Here is an 18,428-nt window from a genome sequence, read left to right as displayed (position 1 = left end):
CTATTGTTTCCATCCATCCCTTGTATTATATCTGCCTCGAGTAAAAGCAGATCAAATTTGTGGTGCACGATCTTCCTTGTCTGAATCCAAATTGTCTCAAATTTAGTATATTATTCTCCTCCAGATGTTTGTCCATCTATCTTTTATAACTTTTTAGCAGATTTTTGCTATTTGCTTGTAAGGGAAACTGGTCTCTAACTTGTTGGGTCTTCATTATTTCCTCCTTTATAGATTGGTACAATATCAGCATTTTTCCAGCCTTGTGGCATTTTTCCTTCTTTGAGAGAGCAAAATATTATGTTGTATATTTTGTCTACTAGTTCTTTACATTCTTTTAATATCCAGTTTGCTATTCCATCCAGGCCATGTGATTTTCTGACATCAAGGTTTGTTACTTGGTCCATTATTTATTTCTGTTATTATTTCCTTGGGGGGGAGGGGATTCACTTCTCTCCCTTCAACCTATGGTTTACTTTTTCTTTAGTGAAAACTCACTTAAAGTGTTTGCCCATAACTTCTGGCATTTTGGTGTCTTGTATGTATTTCGTATTCCCTTGCCATAGTTTCACTATTTCCTGTTTTTTTTTTTTTTTTTTTTTTTTTTCAGTTTCCCATTTACATATCTATAGAATAGTTTTGGCTGATCTTTACATTTATCTATTATTTCTTTCTCATGTTTACATTTTTCTTCCTTACGTATTTTTATGTATTCGTTTCTTTGGTTAACATATAATTGCCACTTAGGTTTCCTGTCTCTTCTCCATCTCTTCCAAGCTCTGTCTCGTCTATCTTTCACTTCACTGCACCTTCTATTAAACCAGTATTTTATTTACACCCTCTCTTGTTTTTGCTTTGGTACATATTTTTCCACTCCTTTATAGATCTTCATTAGAATCATCCATTTATTCCACTTGTTCGTTTCAAGAAAAAGTTTCATAAGTTTCTCAAAGTCTGTTTTGGTATACATCAGTCTGCCCTTTCTGTATTCCTCATTTCTCTTTATATATATTTCCTCTAATTTTAACTTGAGTAGTATATGGTCACTCTTTGCAATTGGGGTCTTGTAATCAATTTTGTCTACTATTTGGGTTCTGATGTAAATGTTAGACCTAGTCTTGATGGTTCTTCATTATTTCTGAATCTAGTGCTCTCCTTTACCCACTGTGTCATTGTATGTTCCATGTTCATATCGATCTTATCCACCTTTCGCCGTCATCTATTCCCAACATATATTTTTGCAATTAAAGTCACCCATGAGTACTGCGTTACTTCCATCCATTAGCATCTCGTTTAATAAAGATTTAGTATCATTTAACATTTTGAAGTGATCTTTCTCTGCCCAAGGCCCTATTTTTGGGGGCACATAAATCACTGCAAATTTTCTGCTTTTCATGTCTTCTTCAACCTTTATTATGATCACTTCTACCCAGTTCATTCCATATGTAACTTTAGTCACATTTAAGTTTTTCTTAACCATGAACATGACTTCTTCACCCAGTTTCTCCCTATTTTGAAGCTAGTGATTATATAATCCATGTCCAACGCTGTTTGGTACTAGTGTACTTCTCAATTTTGTCTCCACAATTCCCATTATGTCTGGTTTAGCTTCTATTAGGTAATCATTTAGTTCGTTTAATCCAGAAATCAAACCCTTTATATTTGTATACACCATTTTTAACTTTCTACACCCTCCATGTTGTCTTCTTAATACCTTTTTTTTTTTTTTTTCTTCTTCTTGAGTATACCATTTTTTCAGTCTTATATCAAATACTCTACAGTAGAACTGTATTTACCTAGCTGTATTACATGGGAAGGGAGCTGTGCTCATGGTGACCTGTCTTTGTATCTTTGGGCATCAAGTTTTTTCCTAAAATCTTGAATAGTTTTTGCACACACTGTTTCATTATCTAAGTTATTCCAGATATTCAGTACTCTATGTGGGAAACTATATCAAGGATTTCTATCCCTTTCATGATTCTAAATATAGTCAGTAGATCACCTCTTTCTCTTCTCTACTCTAGTGTTGTGTCTTCTCCACCCTTTACTGTCATATTTTCCCAACATAATTCTTTTGAGTTAAAATCACCCATAATTACTGTATTTCCTTTTTCAGTATATCAGTTATTTTATATTTAGTATCCTCGAACAATTTGGAATGGTCATGATTACTACAGAGTTTGAAAAACTTATGTTAGAAATATATATAGAAAATCTAATCCAAACTTTTTATTTGCCATGCTACCATCCAACTAGAAGTGGAGGAGGAATGGGGATGGTTCAAGGAGGGAGTCACAATGTGTGCAAAGATGGTGTGTGGAACAAGGAGGACAGGAGGAAATAGAAGGAAGGGTAGTGAGTGGTGGGATGAGGAAGCAAAGATGGTTGTAGAAGAGAAGAAGTAAGCTATCACAGATTGGTTACAAAATAGGATGAGGTAATCAAATGTGATGTACAGAAAATTTTGAAAGTAATAAAAAGATGTTTTGGAAAGAAATTAGGAGAGGAAGAGGAGGCAAATCAAGTAGAGGAGAAAAGGTAATAGGTGCAGATGGAAAAGAAGGCAGTAAGAGGAAGATGCGCAGAGTATTTTAGGAAGTTGTTAAATATGAAGGAGGATAGAGAGGGAAAGGTAGTTGCAGTATGAAGCGCCAAGAAAATGACAGTGATGAGTGAGGAATTGTCTGAAAAAAGGAGGTACAGTGATGGTAGACTGACTGTTGAGGCTATTTAATGTTTGTTTAAGAGAGGGTGGAGTGCTAAAGGACTGGAGGAGTGCCTATAGTTCCACTTTACAAGGGAAAAGGGGACAAGTATGAGTGTAGTAGTTTCAGAGGGATCAGCTTTTTAAGTGTAGTACCTAAGGTTTATGGGAGAGTCTCAATTGAGAGGATTAGGAGAGGAACAGAGGGAGAAATTGGTGAGGAACAGTGTGGGTTTAGGACACGTAGGGGTTGCGGAGATCAGATTTTTGTGGTGAGAGATATTTGAGAAAGCTATAGGAAAAGGTAAGAATGTTTTTTGGGCTTTTATGGATCTGGAAAAGGCTTATGACAGGGTAGATGGAAAGGCAATGTGGGAAGTATTGCAAATATACAGTATGGGATAGGAGGAAAGCTGTTAAGAGCAGTCAAGAGTTTTTATGAGAGTAATAGAGCTTGTGTTAGGATTAGAAATGGAGAGAGTGAGTGATTTGAGGTAAAGGTGGGATTTCATCAGGGATGTATTATGTCACCTAGGCTGTTCAATTTATACATGGATGGGGTGGTGCAAGATGTAAATGCAAGAGTAATGGGTCAGTGATTGGAGATGGTTAAAGATAATGGAGAAAAGCCATTTGTTGTTTGCTGACAACAATGTGCTTGTAGCATGATCAGATGAGGGACTGAGGAAGTTAGTGACAAAAGTGTCAAATTTATCCTGAACACCCTGTAGATGTAGGTACATTTGGTAGATGTGTAGGAACATGTAAGCCTTTGCTACATTGGGTTAACATCAAATATTAATTGGTATTGTTCTTTCAGTGTCTTCATGCAGATGGACATCATGGGATACTGCAGAGATTTAGATCAGGCCTGTATGGAGGCTGTCGCTGCATTGCTACGTGGTCTCCCATTGCAACCAGAGGAGAGTGACCGGGGAGACCTAATGGAAGCAAAGTCACAACTTTTTCTTAAGTATTTCACTCTCTTCCTCAACCTTCTCAATGACTGCACAGAAGTTCAAGAGGTGAGGATTTGCATTAGATCTCAAATGGTTACCTAAGAGTGCAAATTATAGTTCAGTGGTTCCCAAACTTTTTTTGGCCGCGACCCAAATCCAGATCTGGTGAAGATGTGGCAACCCAAGCATCAAAAAGCAATTTCGAAAGTCTTCTTTTATTGAAAACACAATGAAATGAAAATACAATGGTACAAATATTTTTTTTCTAACATGGTCTCGCGACCCATTCTTGAACACTTCGCAACCCATGTTTGGGTCGCGACCCATAGTTTGGGAATTGCTGTTATAGTTGTATGGTGTGGTGTTGGTATAGGGAAGAGAAGTTAGGTAGTCATTAATGGTGCAATACCTAATTTGAGAAATGGCTTTATGTTACTGTTATAGGATGACAGTCTTAGTAGTAATGATTATGGTATTAGAACTCAAAAGTAGGAATTAAACTGTAGATGCCATTATATGATTAAACAAATTCATAAGTTTGCATGCTCATATACAGATGGTCAGAGAGTTTTTGTTTGTCCCTTCTCACAATGTTTGGGTCAAAGGTAATGCAACTAGGTACAGTGCTTCCACAGTAGGGCTTAACCTCTTCACTCTGGGGCACATCGCACGTCTGGCAGCATTAGCTGCCTGATGTGTGATGTTGCGTCATAATAATCACATTATAAAAAATAAAGTCAGTGCTCAATCGTTCGGTCTCTTTCATCCGTGAATTTTGATAACCATAGAAAATATGATGAAGCCAGTTTAGAGAGAATGGAGGTTACGTAAGTACGACTACAATAAATATAATCAAGATGCTGACGTCGGCCTCATCGAGTACCCACTTGCTCCTTATACCGCCTATGTAGGCGTCACCGTATGGAAGTGGTTAATATCCAGAGCTAGTTTATCCCCACTACCTCATTATACATACATACATATACCAAAGGCTCTTTTCCCCCTTACAAGGGAGGTAGCCAAAAAACAAAGGCATAAAAAATACACCCACCCATTCCGTTACTATCACACTCCACTCCCCTCCACCCTCTTCCCTCCTTCTTATCTTGGCACCTCCTGGATATCGGGTCATCCCTGCATCTCGTCCACTGCCCTGGGTCAGAAGCAGTGTCACGAGACACAGCACATCCTCAGGAAAGCCGCTTCATTAAATCGGCAACCTCCCTCTCTGTCCCCTGATGCAGAAAAGGAGAAAATAGGGAGAAATCCCTTTGGGCTGCATCAAAATTTTCTCACACACACTCCCTCACCCCACATCCCCCACCCATTCCACCTCATGAATCACGACATCATCCATATACAACCATTCTCCATTCACCCCTATCTTCTGTCCTCTCCCGTCCTTCCTCAACAGACATTCCCCTCTTCCCTAAAAGCCCCCTTTTACCCCATCCATCCATTTCCTTGTTGGTCGCCCCCTCATGTTCACTCCTTCCACATCTGCCTTCTACACCTCTTTTATTAGTCTTTCTTCACTCATTTTACACAGATCAGATTTTTGTGGTGAGGCAGATATGAAAAAGAAAAGATAAGAAAAAGAAGGATTTTTTGGGTTCTTATGGATTTGGGAAAGGCTTATGAGTAGTAGAGCTTTTGTAAGGAATAGAAATAGAGAGAGTGAGTGGTTTGAGGTAAAGGTGGGACTTCGTCAGGGATGTATTTTGTTGCCCAGGCTGTTCAATTTATACATGGATGGGGTGGTGTTTGAGAGGTGAATGCAAGGGTAGTGGGTCAGGGACTGAAGATGGTAAAAGAAAATGGAGGAAAGTTGGAGATAAGCCAGTTGTTGTTTGCTGATGACACTGCACTTATAGCAGGATCAGAGAATAGATTGAGGAAGTTAGTGACAGTTTGGGAAAGTGCGAAAGAAGGAAGTTGAAGATAAAAGTGGGTAAAAGTAAGTTGATGAGATTTACAAGGGAAAAAAGTGGCAGCAGACTGGAAGTGAGCATTAAGGGAGAGCGACTGGAGGAAGTGGATAGTTTTAGATACTTGGGTGCAAATGTGGCAGGAAAAGGGGGGAGTGGAGGTGGAGGTAGAAGCGAGTAAATGCCTTGGTGGATTAAAAAGTGTAATGAGAAATAGACATCTGGGAATGGATGCTAAGAGGAGATTGTATGAAGGAGTGATTTTGCCAATAGCACTTTATGAGGCAGAAACATGGAACATAATATAGAAAGAGAGAAGGAGTTTGAATGAGTTTGAGATGAGGTGTCTGAGAAATATGATAGGGGTTACTAGGCTGGATAGAGTGAGAAATGAGTAGGTGAGGAGAAGAATGGGAGTGGTAAGGGAGTTGGGAGATAGGGTGGATGAAAGAGTATTAGGATGGTTTGGACACATGGAAAGAATGAGTGAAGAAAGACTAGTAAAAGAGTTATGGAAGGCAGATGTGGAGGGAGTGAACATGAGGGGGCAAACTAGGATGAGATGGATGGATGGGTTGAAAGGGGCTTTGGGGAAGAGGGGAATGACTGTTGAGGAAGGATGGAAGAAGACATCTCTCCATCTGCACCTTTTTACCTTTTCTCTACTTGATTCGCCTCCTCTTTCTCTTTTAATTTCCTTCCAAAATATCTTTTAATTGCTTTCAAAACTTTCTGTCATACTCTTACTCCATTTCACATCTACTCTCCTCTTTGCTTCCTTTATCTTATGCTTAACTTCCCTTCTCCTTACTTTGTACCTCTCATACGATTCCCTCGTCCTAATTTGTAGCTAATCTATGAGTGCCTGCTCTTCTACACCTTTCTTTGCTTCCTCATCCCACCACTCACTACCCTTCCTTCTATTTCTTCCCACCCTCCTTGTTCCACACACCATCTTTGCACACCTTATGACTCCCTCCTTGAACCATCCCCATTCCTCCACTCCTAGTATCTACTCTATCCTTTACTCCCTCCCACTCCTCTTTCAGCTTCTTATACTCATTCTACTTTTTTTTTTCTCATTTAAGCAGTTCACTCTTAAGTACCTCCCTACCTTCTGCCCTTTTCCTCTTTCTCCACTCTCAGTTTACCTTCCACCAGAAAATGATTTGATATTTCCCCACTATCTCCCCTCAGAACATGTACATCCTCAACTCCTCCTACCATACTCCTAGTCACCACTACACAGTCCATCAACACCCTATCCACTACCCTCTCCCATGTGTACTTATGCTTGACTTTCTTCCTAAACACTGTATTTGATATCATCAACTCTCAAGACACATCTCCATCAATTCTCCACTACGATTTTTACCTGGAACTCCATATTTCCCAATCATTCCGTCTATTGGTTCATTTCCTACCCTAGCATTAAGGTCTCCCAATACAACTACTTTGACACTTCTCCCTAATCCCTATATGCACTCATTTAAATCTACCCAAAAAGCCTTCCTTTCCTCTATGCTCTTCTCACTACCAGGCCCATATACACCTACAAAAACCCACATCTCCTTTCCCAGCTTCACCTTCATTCACATCAACTTTGATGAAACCTCTTTCCACTCCACTACCCACTTACTTATCTCTTCACTTACTAGTATAGCCACCCCTTCTCTCCCTCATCCCCTCTTCACTCCTGAGTACCTCCCAGCTACACTCCCAAACTCACAGTTGCCCTTTCCTTTCATTTTTGTTTTACTCAAAGCCAGCACATCCATCTTTCTTCTCACAAACATACTGCCTATCTCTTCCCTTTTACTCTCATCTGCACCACATCCACGCACATTTAAAGACCCAAACCTTAAAGTACTGGTTGGAAAACTCCCAGACCCTCTTATGCCTTTACTTTTTTTTTTTTATAAATGTCCCCTTTTGGGGCTACTGGTAGTAGTTGTATCTTGCAACATTGCTTCTGACCCGGGGAAGTGGATGAGATGCAGGATGACCCATCATCCAGGAGGAGCCAAGATAAGAAGGAGAGAGGGGGTGGATGGAAGTAGAATATGTGGGGATAGAATGGGTGGAAGTGGATATTATCCCTTTGTTTTTTGGCTACCTCCCTTGCAAGGGAGAAAAAGCCTTTGATATATGTATGAAAATATAGTAATCCTCCTTTCCTATAAAGATTTTTATTAACTGTGTATATATCAGAAATGCAAGTCATAAGTTATGATTATTGTACTGTATACCTCTTCATTATTATTCACATGATTTGTTTTCCTTGTATCTTCAGGTGGAGAAAGATGTATCCAGGCAAAGAATGCAACCGGGAAAGTTGTCAACATTACGTAATGCCACCATCCAAGCCATGTCTAATCTTCTATCAGCCAACATTGATTCAGGATTAATGCATTCCATTGGACTAGGCTACCACAAAGACCTCCAAACACGAGCAGCTTTTATTGAGGTATTGCCAAAGGACTGGTTTTGTTTATTATTATTAATATTATTGAAAGTAGAAAGCTTTACAAAGAGCTATAACAGGGAAATCAGGGTGGTGAATGGGAATGGAATGGGTGGAAATGAATGTGTACCATGATTTAGCTACCTTTCTTATAAGGGGGAAGAAACTCTTGGTACATACATACATATACCAAAGGCTTTATCCCCCTTACATGGGGGGGGGGGGGTTAGCCAAAAAGAAAAAGGTGTAGAAAAAAAAAATGATAAAAAGGGGGGCTAGGGGTGAAGTGGGTATGTGCCATGGCCGACTACCTCTTATAAGGGGAAAGAGGCCGTTGATATATAGATATAATTTTTTTAGAGGGAGTCAACATAAAAGGGGTACAAATAGGTGATAGATGGGAGTGGGATGGATGGGGGTGGGTGCATGTCTTAGCTGGCTACCTCTCATATAAGGGGGAAGAATCCTTTTGGTACATAGATAAATCAAAAAGGAGAATTATATGGCTGTAGGAAAAGAGGAATTACAAAGAGTATTGAAAGATGAAACTGGTAAAGCATCCGAGATAGATTATAGTCATTTGGAGTGCCTAATGTGGAGGAATATAATGGAATGGCAAGTGAGGTTGTTAGATATGTGCCAAAGGGAAGGAAGTATACCACTGGACTGGAAGAGTGTATGTCTTAAGTATAGTTGGCAAAGGAATAGAGTAAGTAATCAGGGGAGAACTGAAAGTAAATATAGTTTAACCACCTCAGTATGAGTCATGTTCTTGCGTACAGCATTGACTGCGATATGTACAATGCATCACACTACTCACATAAGATATAAAGTCATCGCTGTATTACTCATTCTCTTTTACTGTTACCCCCGTCTGGGGTATTGGCTGCTTGTTATTGTGGCAAAGTAGCATGCAGTTGATACTTTAGGGTCTATATGAGGAGCCCCTACTGACCAGAGCCACACATCATTTTGTCTATGATAGAGGAAAACTCTTCATAGAGAAATGACACTTTTATACTACGACTGTCCCTCCGTTATGCTGTCCCCCAACCCCTTGCTGCTGTCCTGTACCATTTCTCTGAGTATTCAATTTCTGTGGTGGGGGAAAAGAATACTGCCACCAAGAAATTCCACTTGGATCATAAGAGGCGAGAAGAAAGGGACTAGGCATCTTTCTCCTTGTAGCCCCACAGGGGACATTCCTAAACGAAAAAGTAAAGGCATAAGAGGGTCTGGGAGTTTTCGGACCAGCACCCTGAGGTTTGGGTCTTTTAATGTGTGTGGATGTGGTACAGATGAGAGTAAAAGGGAAGAGATATGTAGTATATTTGTGAGAAGAAAGATGGATGTGTTGGCTTTGAGTAAAACTAAGTTGAAAGGGAAGGGTGAGAGTAAGTTTGTGAATGTAAGTGGGAGGTTATCAGGAGTGAAGAGAGGGCGAGGGAGGGAAGGGGTGGCTATTCTAGTAAGTGAAGAGATAGGTAAACGTGTAGTGGAGTGGAAGGAGGTTTCCTCAAGGATAATGTGGATGAAGGTGAAACTGGGAAAGGAGATGTGGGTTTTTGTAAGTGCATATGGGCCTGGCAGTGAGAAGAGTGTAGAAGAAAGGGAGGCCTTTTGGATAGATTTAAATGAGTGCATAGAGGATTTAGGGAGAAATGTCAATGTAATAGTACTGGGAGACCTTAATGCTAGGGTAGAAAATGGTCCAATCGATGGAGTGGTTGGGAAATGTGGAGTTCCAGGAAAGAATCGTAGTGGAGAATTGATGGTGGAAATGTGTCTAGAGAGTTGATGATAGCAAATACAGTGTTTCGGAAGAAAGTCAAGATAAGTACACATGGGAGAGGGTGGTGGATGGAAGGATGGTAGATAGAGCGTTGATGGATTATATAGTGGTAAATAGGATTATGATAGGAAGAGTTAAGGATATACATGTGCTAAGGGGAGAGGGTGGGGGAATATCAGATAATTTTTTGGTGGAAGGTAAGTTGAGAGTGGAGGATAGATGGAGAAAGAGGAAAGGGACAAAAGGTAGGGAGGTGCTTAGAGTGAACTCTTTAAATGAAAAGGAAAAGGAGAAGGAGTACAAGAAGAACCTGAAGGAGGAGTGGGAGGGAGTGAAGGATAGAGTAGAGTTGGGTGTGGAGGAGGAATAGGGATGGTTCAAGGAGGGAGTCACAAAGTGTGCAAGGATGGTGTGTGGAACAAGAAGGACAGGAGGAAATAGAAGGAAGGGTAGTGAATGGTGGGATGAGGAAACAAGGTTGTAGAAGAGAAGAAGCGAGTTTTCACAGTTTGGTTACAAAATAGGACAAGGGAGTCATATGAGAGGTACAAAGAAAAGAAAAGAGAAGTAAAGCAAGAGGTAAAGAAGGCGAAGAGGAGAGCAGATGTGAAGTGGGATAAGAGTATGACATAAAATTTTGAAAGTAATAAAAAGATGTTTTGGAAAGAAATTAAGAGAGGAAGAGGAGGCGAATCAAGTAGACAAGAAAAGGTAAAAGGTGCAGATGGAGAGATGATAATGGAAGAGAAGGCAGTAAGGGGAAGATGGGCAGAATATTTTAGGGAGTTGCTAAATGTGAAGGAGGATAGGGAGGGAAAGATAGTTGCAGTGGGAAATGCTAAGAAAATGACCGTGATGAGTGAGGAAAATGGAGGAGAAATAAGGAAGGATGAAGTGAAGGCAGTTGTTAAGATGATGAAAGCAGGTAAGGCACCTGGTCTGGATGGATGCCATGCAGAATATCTAAAAAAAGGAGGTACAGTAATGGTGGACTGGTTGGTGAGGTTATTTAATGTTTGCTGGAGAGAGGGTAGAGTGCCGGAGGACTGGAGGAGTGCCTGTATAGTTCCACTTTACAAGGGAAAAGGGGACAAGTGTGAATGTAGTAGTTTCAGAGGGATTAGCTTGTTAAGTGTAGTTGGGAAGGCTTATGGGAGGATCTTGATTGAGAGGATTAGGAGAGGAACAGAAGGAGTAATTGGTGAGGAACAGTGTGGATTTAGGACGGGTAGAGGTTGTGTAGATCAGATCTTTGTGGTAAGACAAATATGTGAGAAAGCTATAGGAAAGGGGAAAGATGTTTTTTGGGCTTTTATGGATCTGGAAAAGGCTTATGATAGGGTAGACAGAAAGGCACTGTGGGAGGTTATGCAGATATATGGGATAGGAGGAAAGCTTCTAGGAGCTGTCAAGAGTTTTTATGAGAGTAGTAGAGCTTGTGTCAGGATTAGAAATGGAGAGAGTGAGTGGTTCAAGGTAAAGGTGGGACTTCGTCAAGGATGTGTTGTGTCGCCCTGGCTGTTCAACTTATACATGGATGGGGTAGTGCGAGAGGTGAATGCAAGGGTAGTGGGTCAGGGATTGGAGATAGTTAAAGAAAATGGAGAAAAGTGGGAGGTGAGCCAGCTGTTGTTTGCTGACGACACTTCGCTTGTGGCAGGATCGGTGGAGGGATTAAGGAAGTTGGTGACAGAGTTTGGGAGAGTATGTGATAGAAGAAAGCTAAAGATAAATGTGGGTAAAAGTAAGGTGATGAGATGTACAAGGGGTGAAAGTGGCAGTAGACTGGAAGTGAGCATTAAGGGAGAGCGACTGGAGGAAGTGGATAGTTTTAGATACTTGGGTGCAAATGTGGCAGGAAAAGGTGGAGTGAAGGTGGAGGTAGAATGTAGATTGAGAGAAGCAAGTAAATGCCTTGGTGGTTTGAAGAGTGTAATGAGGAATAGACATTTGGGAATGGATGCTAAGAGGAGACTGTATGAAGGAGTGATTGTGCCAATAGCACTGTATGGGGCAGAAACAAGGAACATGAGAGAGGAAGAGAGAAGGAGTTTGAATGTGTTTGAGATGAGGTGTCTGAGAAGTATGATGGGGGTTACTAGGCTAGATAGAGTGAGAAATGAGGAGGTGAGGAGGAGAACGGGTGTGGAAAGGGAGTTGGGAGATAGGGTTGATGAAAGAGTATTAGGATGGTTTGGACACATGGAAAGAATGAATGAAGAAAGACTAGCAAAAGAGGTATGGAAGGCAGATATGGAGGGAGTGAAGATGAGGGGACGTCCTAGGATGAGGTGGATGGATGGGGTGAAGGGGGCTTTGGGGAAGAGGGGAATGTCTGTTGAGGAAGGACGGGAGAGGACAGAAGACGGGTGAATGGAGAGCGGTTGTATATGGATGATGTTGTGATGCATGAGGTGGAATGTGCGGGGGGATGGGGGGTGAGATAGTATTTGTGAGCAAAATTTGACGCAGCCCAAAGGGATTTCTCCCCGTCTTCTCCTTTTATGCATGGGGGGACGGAGAGGGCGCCCGCCGATTTAATGAAGTGGCCTTGCTGTGGATGTGCTGTGTCTTTCGACACTGATTCTGACCCAGGGCAGTGGACAAGGTGCAGGGATGACCCGTCATACCAGAGGTGCTAAGATAAGAGGGAGGGTGGAGGGGTGTGGAGTGTATTGAGGGATGGAATGGGTGGGAATGATTTTATGCCTTTTCCTTTTTGGCTACCTCCCTTATAAGGGGGAAAAAGCCTTGTTATATGTAATAATAAACACAAAATGTGACCAAACCAGATCACAGAATCAGGGGGTACCTCATATACAACCTCAAAAAATATATATAATCAAGATGCCAATGCCAGCATCGTGTACCCACTCGCGCCTCATGATGCTTACGCAGGTGTCATCGTACTGAAGAGATTAAAGGAAGTGATGAGATGCACATACATATACCAAAGGCTCTTTTCCCCCTTACATGGGGGTAGCTAAAAAGAAAAAGGCATAGAAACCACTCCCACCCATTCCATCCCCTACATATTCCACTCCCCTCCACCCTTCTCCCTCCCTCTCATCTTACCACTTCCTGTCTACTGCCCTGGGTCAGAAGCAGTGTTGCAAGACACAGCACATCCACAGCAAGGCTGCTTCATTAATTCGGCGACCCCCCTCTCCGTTCCCTCATGCAGAGAAGGAGAAGACGGGGAGAAATCCCCTCAGGCTGCGTCAAATTATTTCTCATATATACTTCCTCACCCCCCACCCCTACCCACTCCCCCCTTATGTATCACAGCATTATCCATACACAACCCTTCTCCATTCACGCCTATCTTCTGTCCTCTCCCTTCCTTCCTCAACAGACATTCCTCTCTTTTGTAATGCCCCTTTTACCCCATCCTTCCATCTCATCCTAGGACGCCCCCTCATATTCACTCCTTCCACCTCTGCCTTCCACACCTCTTTTACTAATCTTTCTTCACTCATTCTTTCCATGTGTCCAAACCATCCCAATACTCTTTCATCAACTCTATCTTCCAACTCTCTTTCCACCCCTGTTCTCCTCCTCACCTCCTCATTTCTCACTCTATCTAGCCTAGTAACCCCTATCATACTTCTCAGACATTTCATGTCAAAGACATTCAAACTCCTTCTCTCTTCTCTTATGTTCCATGTTTCTGCCCCATACTGTGCTGTTGGCACAAGCACTCCTTCATATAACCTCCCCTTAGCACCCGTTCCCAGATGTCTATTTCTCATTACACTTTTTAATACACCAAGGCATTTACTTGCTTCTCTCAATCTACATTCTACCTCCACCCCAACTCCTCCCTTTCCTGCCACATTCATACCCAAGCATCTAAAACTATCCACTTCCTCCAGGCTCTCTCCCTTAATGCTCACTTCCAGCCTGCTGTCACTCTCTCCCCTTGTACATCTCATCACCTTACTTTTGCCCACATTTATCTTCAGCTTCCTTCTTTCACACACCTCAAATTCTGTCACTAACTTCCTCAGTCCCTCCTCTGATCCTGCTACAAGCGCAGTGTCGTCAGCAAACAACAACTGGCTTATTTCCCTCTTTTCTCCATTCTCTTTAACCATCTCCAACCCCTGACCCACCACCCTTGCATTCACCTCTCGCACCACCCCAAACTTTAATGGACTATACAGTGGTAACCAAGTTGGTGAGGAACAGTGTGGGTTTATGACAGGAGTTGCGTAGATCATATTTTTGTGGTAAGGTAGGTATATGAGAAAGTTCTAAGAAAATGTAAGGATGTTTTTTGGGCCTTTATGGATTGGAAAAGGCTTATGACAGGGTAGACAGGAAGGCACTCTGGGAGGTATTGCATGTATATATGGGAAAGGAGGAAAGGTGATAAGAGCATTCAAGAGTTTTTATGAGATTAGTGAAGCCTGTGTTAGAATTAGAAATGGAGAGAGTGAGTGGTTTGAGGTGAAGGTGGGGTTTCATCAGTGATGTGTCATGTCACCATGGCTTTTCAATTTATACATTGATGAGGTGGTGTGAGAGGTAATGATAATGGGTTGGGGATTGGAGTTAGTTAAAGAAAATGGAGAAAAGTGTGAGATAAGCCAGTTGTTGTTTGCTGATGACACTGTGCTTGTAGCAGGATCAGAGGAGGGATTAAGGAAGTGACAGAGTTTGGGAATGTGTGTGAAAGAAGAAAGTTAAAAATAAATGTGGGTAAAATTAAGGTGATGAGATGTACAAGGGGAGAGGGTGACAGCAAATTGGACGTGAGTATTAAGGGAGAGAGAATGGAGGAAGTGGATAGCTTTGAATACTTTGGGGTGAATGTAGTGGGAAAGGGAGGAGTGGAGTTAGAATGTAGATTGAGAGAAGCAATAAATGCCTTGGAAGATTAAAAAATGTAATGAGAAATAGACGTTTGGGAATGGATGCTAAGAGGAGACTATATTACTTAGTTGTATACAGGAAGACAGAGGTGAGTGGAGAATGGTTGTATATGGATGATGTTGTGACTGCATGGGGAGAAATGGGCGGGGGGGTGGGGGGGGGTAGTGTGTGTGAGTGAGTTTTGACGCAGCCCGAAGGGATTTCTCCCCGTCCTCTCCTTATATGCAAGGGGGGACGGAGAGGGGGGGTCGCCGATTAAGTGGGGCGGCCTTGCTGTGGATGTGCTGTGTCCTGCGACACTGCTTCTGACCCAGGGCGGTGGGCAGGGTGCAGGGATGACCCATCATCCAGGAGGTGCTCAGATGAGAGGAAGGGTGGGAGGGGTGTGGAGTGTATTTAGGGATGAAATGGGTGGGAGTGTTTTTATGCCTTTCCCTTTTTGGCTACCTCCCTTGGAAGGGGGAAAAAGCCTTGGTATATGTATGTATGTATGTATGTATACAGGAAGGGGAGCTATGCTCGTAGTGACCCGTCTTTGTATCTCGCTACATCCAGTTTGTTCTTGAATTCTTCTATGATATTTGCACACTCTTGTTTCATTCAGTTTGTTCCAGACATCTGTGTGGATCTGTACTGGATGTCCATAGTGTTGCTGCATACTCCAATCTTTTTCATGTGTGTGACTTTTTTTTCATTACCTCATCCAAGTAATTAAAAGTCACCTTTATTGATCTTAGTAAATTGTAGGTTTTTCTTACTTATTTTGTTTATCTGCTTGTCTGGGGACATGTCCTCAGTGATAATTACTCAAGGTCCTTTTCAGAACTAACTTTCTTTGTTTCCTTTGCACTGATTTTATATTGTCCTGATGTTTTTTTTACTTTTTCCAAATTCCATTATACTACATTTTGTAATGTTGCAGTTCACTTCCCATTTTTTACTCCATTCATAGACCTGTCCAGGTCTCTCTGTAGTGATTCACAATCTTTTTCTGTACTTTAGTAATTTTGTGTCATCTGGAAAGAAAATCATGTTACATTCAACACCTTCATCCATGTCATTTACATAAATAGCAAACATTATCATAGCCAATACTGAACCCACTGGGACTCCACTTTTAATTATTTTTTTTCCCCCAGGTAGAGATTTTATCTCTGAGCACCACTCATTTTTCACCCATGCAAGAAATCTTCCAATCATTTCAATAATTTTCCATGCACACCTTTTGTTTTGAGCTGTCGTAATAGTTTTTTGTGTGGTACTTTATCAAATGCTTTTCGTAAGTCCAGGAAAGCACAGTCTACTCATCCTTCCCTTTCTTGCATTATATCTATTAACCTTGAATAGAAACATCAAATTTGTGGCACATGATCTTCCCTGTCTAAAATCAAATTGTTTCGTATTTAATATACTGTTCTCCTCCAGATGTTTGGTCCAGCTACTTTTGATGACTTTTTCACACATTTTAACTATTTGTTACAAAATAGGATGAGGGACTCATATGAGAGATACAAAGAAAAGAAAAGAGAAATAAAGCACAAGGTAAAGGAGGTAAAGAGGAGAGCAGATGTGAAATAGGGTAAGAGTATGACAGAAAATTTTGAAAGTAATAAAATGATGTTTTGGAAAGAAATTAAAAGAGGAAGAGGAGGCGAATCAAGTAGAGAAGAAAAGGTAAAAGGTGCAGATGTAGAGATGTTAATGGAAAAGAAGGTAGTAAGGGGAAGATGGGCAGAGTATTTTAGGGAGTTGCTAAATGTAAATGAGAATAGGGAGGGAAAGATAGTTGCAGTGGGAAGTGCTAAGAAAATGATCATGATGAGTTAGGATATTGGAGGAGAAATAAGGATGAAGTGAAGGCAGTTAAGATGATGAGAGCAGGTGAGGCACCTGGTCTGGATGGATGCCATGCAGAATGTCTAAAAAAAAAAGGAGGTACAGTGATGATGAACTGGCTGGTGAGGTTATTCAATGTTTGCTGGAGAGAGGGTAGAGTGCTGGAGGACTGGAGGAGTGCCTGTATAGTTCCACTTTAGAAAGGAAAAGGGGACAAGTGTGAGTGTAGTAGTTTCAGAGGGCTTAGCTTGTTAAGTGTAGTTGGGAAGGCTTATGAGAGGTTCTTGATTGAGAGAATTAGGAGAGGAACAGGGAGTAATTGGTGAGGAACAGTGGATTTATGACAGGTAGAGGTTGCATAGATCAGATTTTTGTGGTAAGACAGATATGTGAGAAAGCTATAGGAAAAGGTAAGGATATTTTTTGGCTTTTATGGATCTGGAAAAGGCTTATGACAGGGTAGACAGGAAGGCAATGTGGGAGGTTTTGCAGATATACGGGATAGGAGGAAAGGTTCTAGGAGCTGTCTTTTTGGTCATTGTTCTTCTCTTTTTTTTCATTAGCTTCATTTTTTAGTGTCTTTTCTCTCTCTTTTTCCTCATCACTATTTTCCTTTTTTTTCCCATATAATTTTGTAGTTTTCACTTTTGCCAACTTTGCTGATATTGTTAATACTTCTGCCATCATTTATGACTTTGGTGATTGTGCCGACAGCACTGTATAGTGCAGAAACATGGAACATTGGAGAGGAAGAGTATAAATGTGTGAGATGAAATGCCTGAGAAGTATAGTATGGGTTACTAGGTTGGATAGAGTGAGAAACGAGGAGAACAGTGATGGAAAGTGAGTTGGAAGATAGAGTTGATGAAAGAGTATTGGGATGGTTTGGACACATTGAAAGAATGAGTAAAGAAAGATTATTAGTGAAAGAGATGTGGAAGGAGTGAACATGAGGGGGTGACCAAGGATGAGATGGATGGATGGGGTAAAAGGAGCATTGGGAAAGAAGGGAATGTCTGTTGAAGAAGGAAAGGAGAAGACAGAAGATAAGGGTGAGTGGAGAATGGTTATGTATGGATGATGCTATGATTCATGGAAAGGAGTGGGTGGGTGATGTCGGGTGGTGAGGGAGTACGTGTGAATGATATTTTGATGCAACCAGAAGGATTTTCTGTCTTCTCTCTTTCTGCACGAAGGAACAGAGGGGAAGGGGTCACTGAAGCAGCCTTGCTGTGGATGTGCTGTGTCTTGCTACATTGCCTTTGACCCAGGGTAGTGGGCAAGATGGAGGGATGACCTGTCATCCAGGAGGAGCCAAGAAAAGAGGGAGGAATGGTGAATTGGAGTGGAGTATTTGGGATGAAATGAGTGGGAGTGCATTTTTGTGTTTGAATTCGGTTACCTCCCATGAAAGAGGGAAAAAGCCCTTGGAATGTGTATGTGTATGCATGTATTTTAGTTGGTGTGAATGGTAGCTGGCTGATCCCAGGTCATTTCCCAACATTAAGTCATAACTTTTGTTGTTATTTTTGCAGGTTTTGACCAAGATATTGCAAGTTGGGACAGAGTTTGACACCTTAGCAGAAACGGTTTTAGCAGACCGGTATGAACAACTGGTGCAGTTGGTGACCATGATTGGGGATAAGGGGGAACTACCAATTGCCATGGCTCTCTCTTCAGTGGTGGTCACCCCTCAGATGGTTAGTGATGAGTTATACTTAAAATAATTTTGAGTTTGATAAATATTTGAATCTAATGTTGGTAAATCATACTATAGTCTAATGGATATAGTGTTTATAACTCCATATGAGTAACTTCTTAATTTTTTTTTAATGATTACAGTAAATATGACAAATTCATTTTATGAAGT

The 18,428-nt window shown here is 41.3% G+C and overlaps 1 protein-coding gene across 1 annotated transcript in view; it reads left to right on the top strand.

Annotated features, from left to right (window-relative positions):
• LOC143023144 (neurofibromin-like) overlaps window positions 1–18,428 on the top strand; it is a 375,045-nt gene that overhangs the window by 144,661 nt on the left and 211,956 nt on the right. The window contains exons 22-24 of the mRNA XM_076181656.1: window positions 3,522–3,726; window positions 7,882–8,055; window positions 18,094–18,258. Of these exons, the coding sequence (XP_076037771.1) occupies window positions 3,522–3,726; window positions 7,882–8,055; window positions 18,094–18,258 (544 nt within the window). The remainder of the gene's footprint in view (window positions 1–3,521; window positions 3,727–7,881; window positions 8,056–18,093; window positions 18,259–18,428) is intronic.

The sequence above is a fragment of the Oratosquilla oratoria genome, unplaced genomic scaffold (assembly GCF_046742065.1).
Source record: "Oratosquilla oratoria isolate Oo_2021 unplaced genomic scaffold, ASM4674206v1 SCAFFOLD45, whole genome shotgun sequence".
NCBI lineage: Eukaryota > Metazoa > Arthropoda > Malacostraca > Stomatopoda > Squillidae > Oratosquilla > Oratosquilla oratoria.
This window is presented reverse-complemented; position numbering and strand designations above follow the sequence as displayed.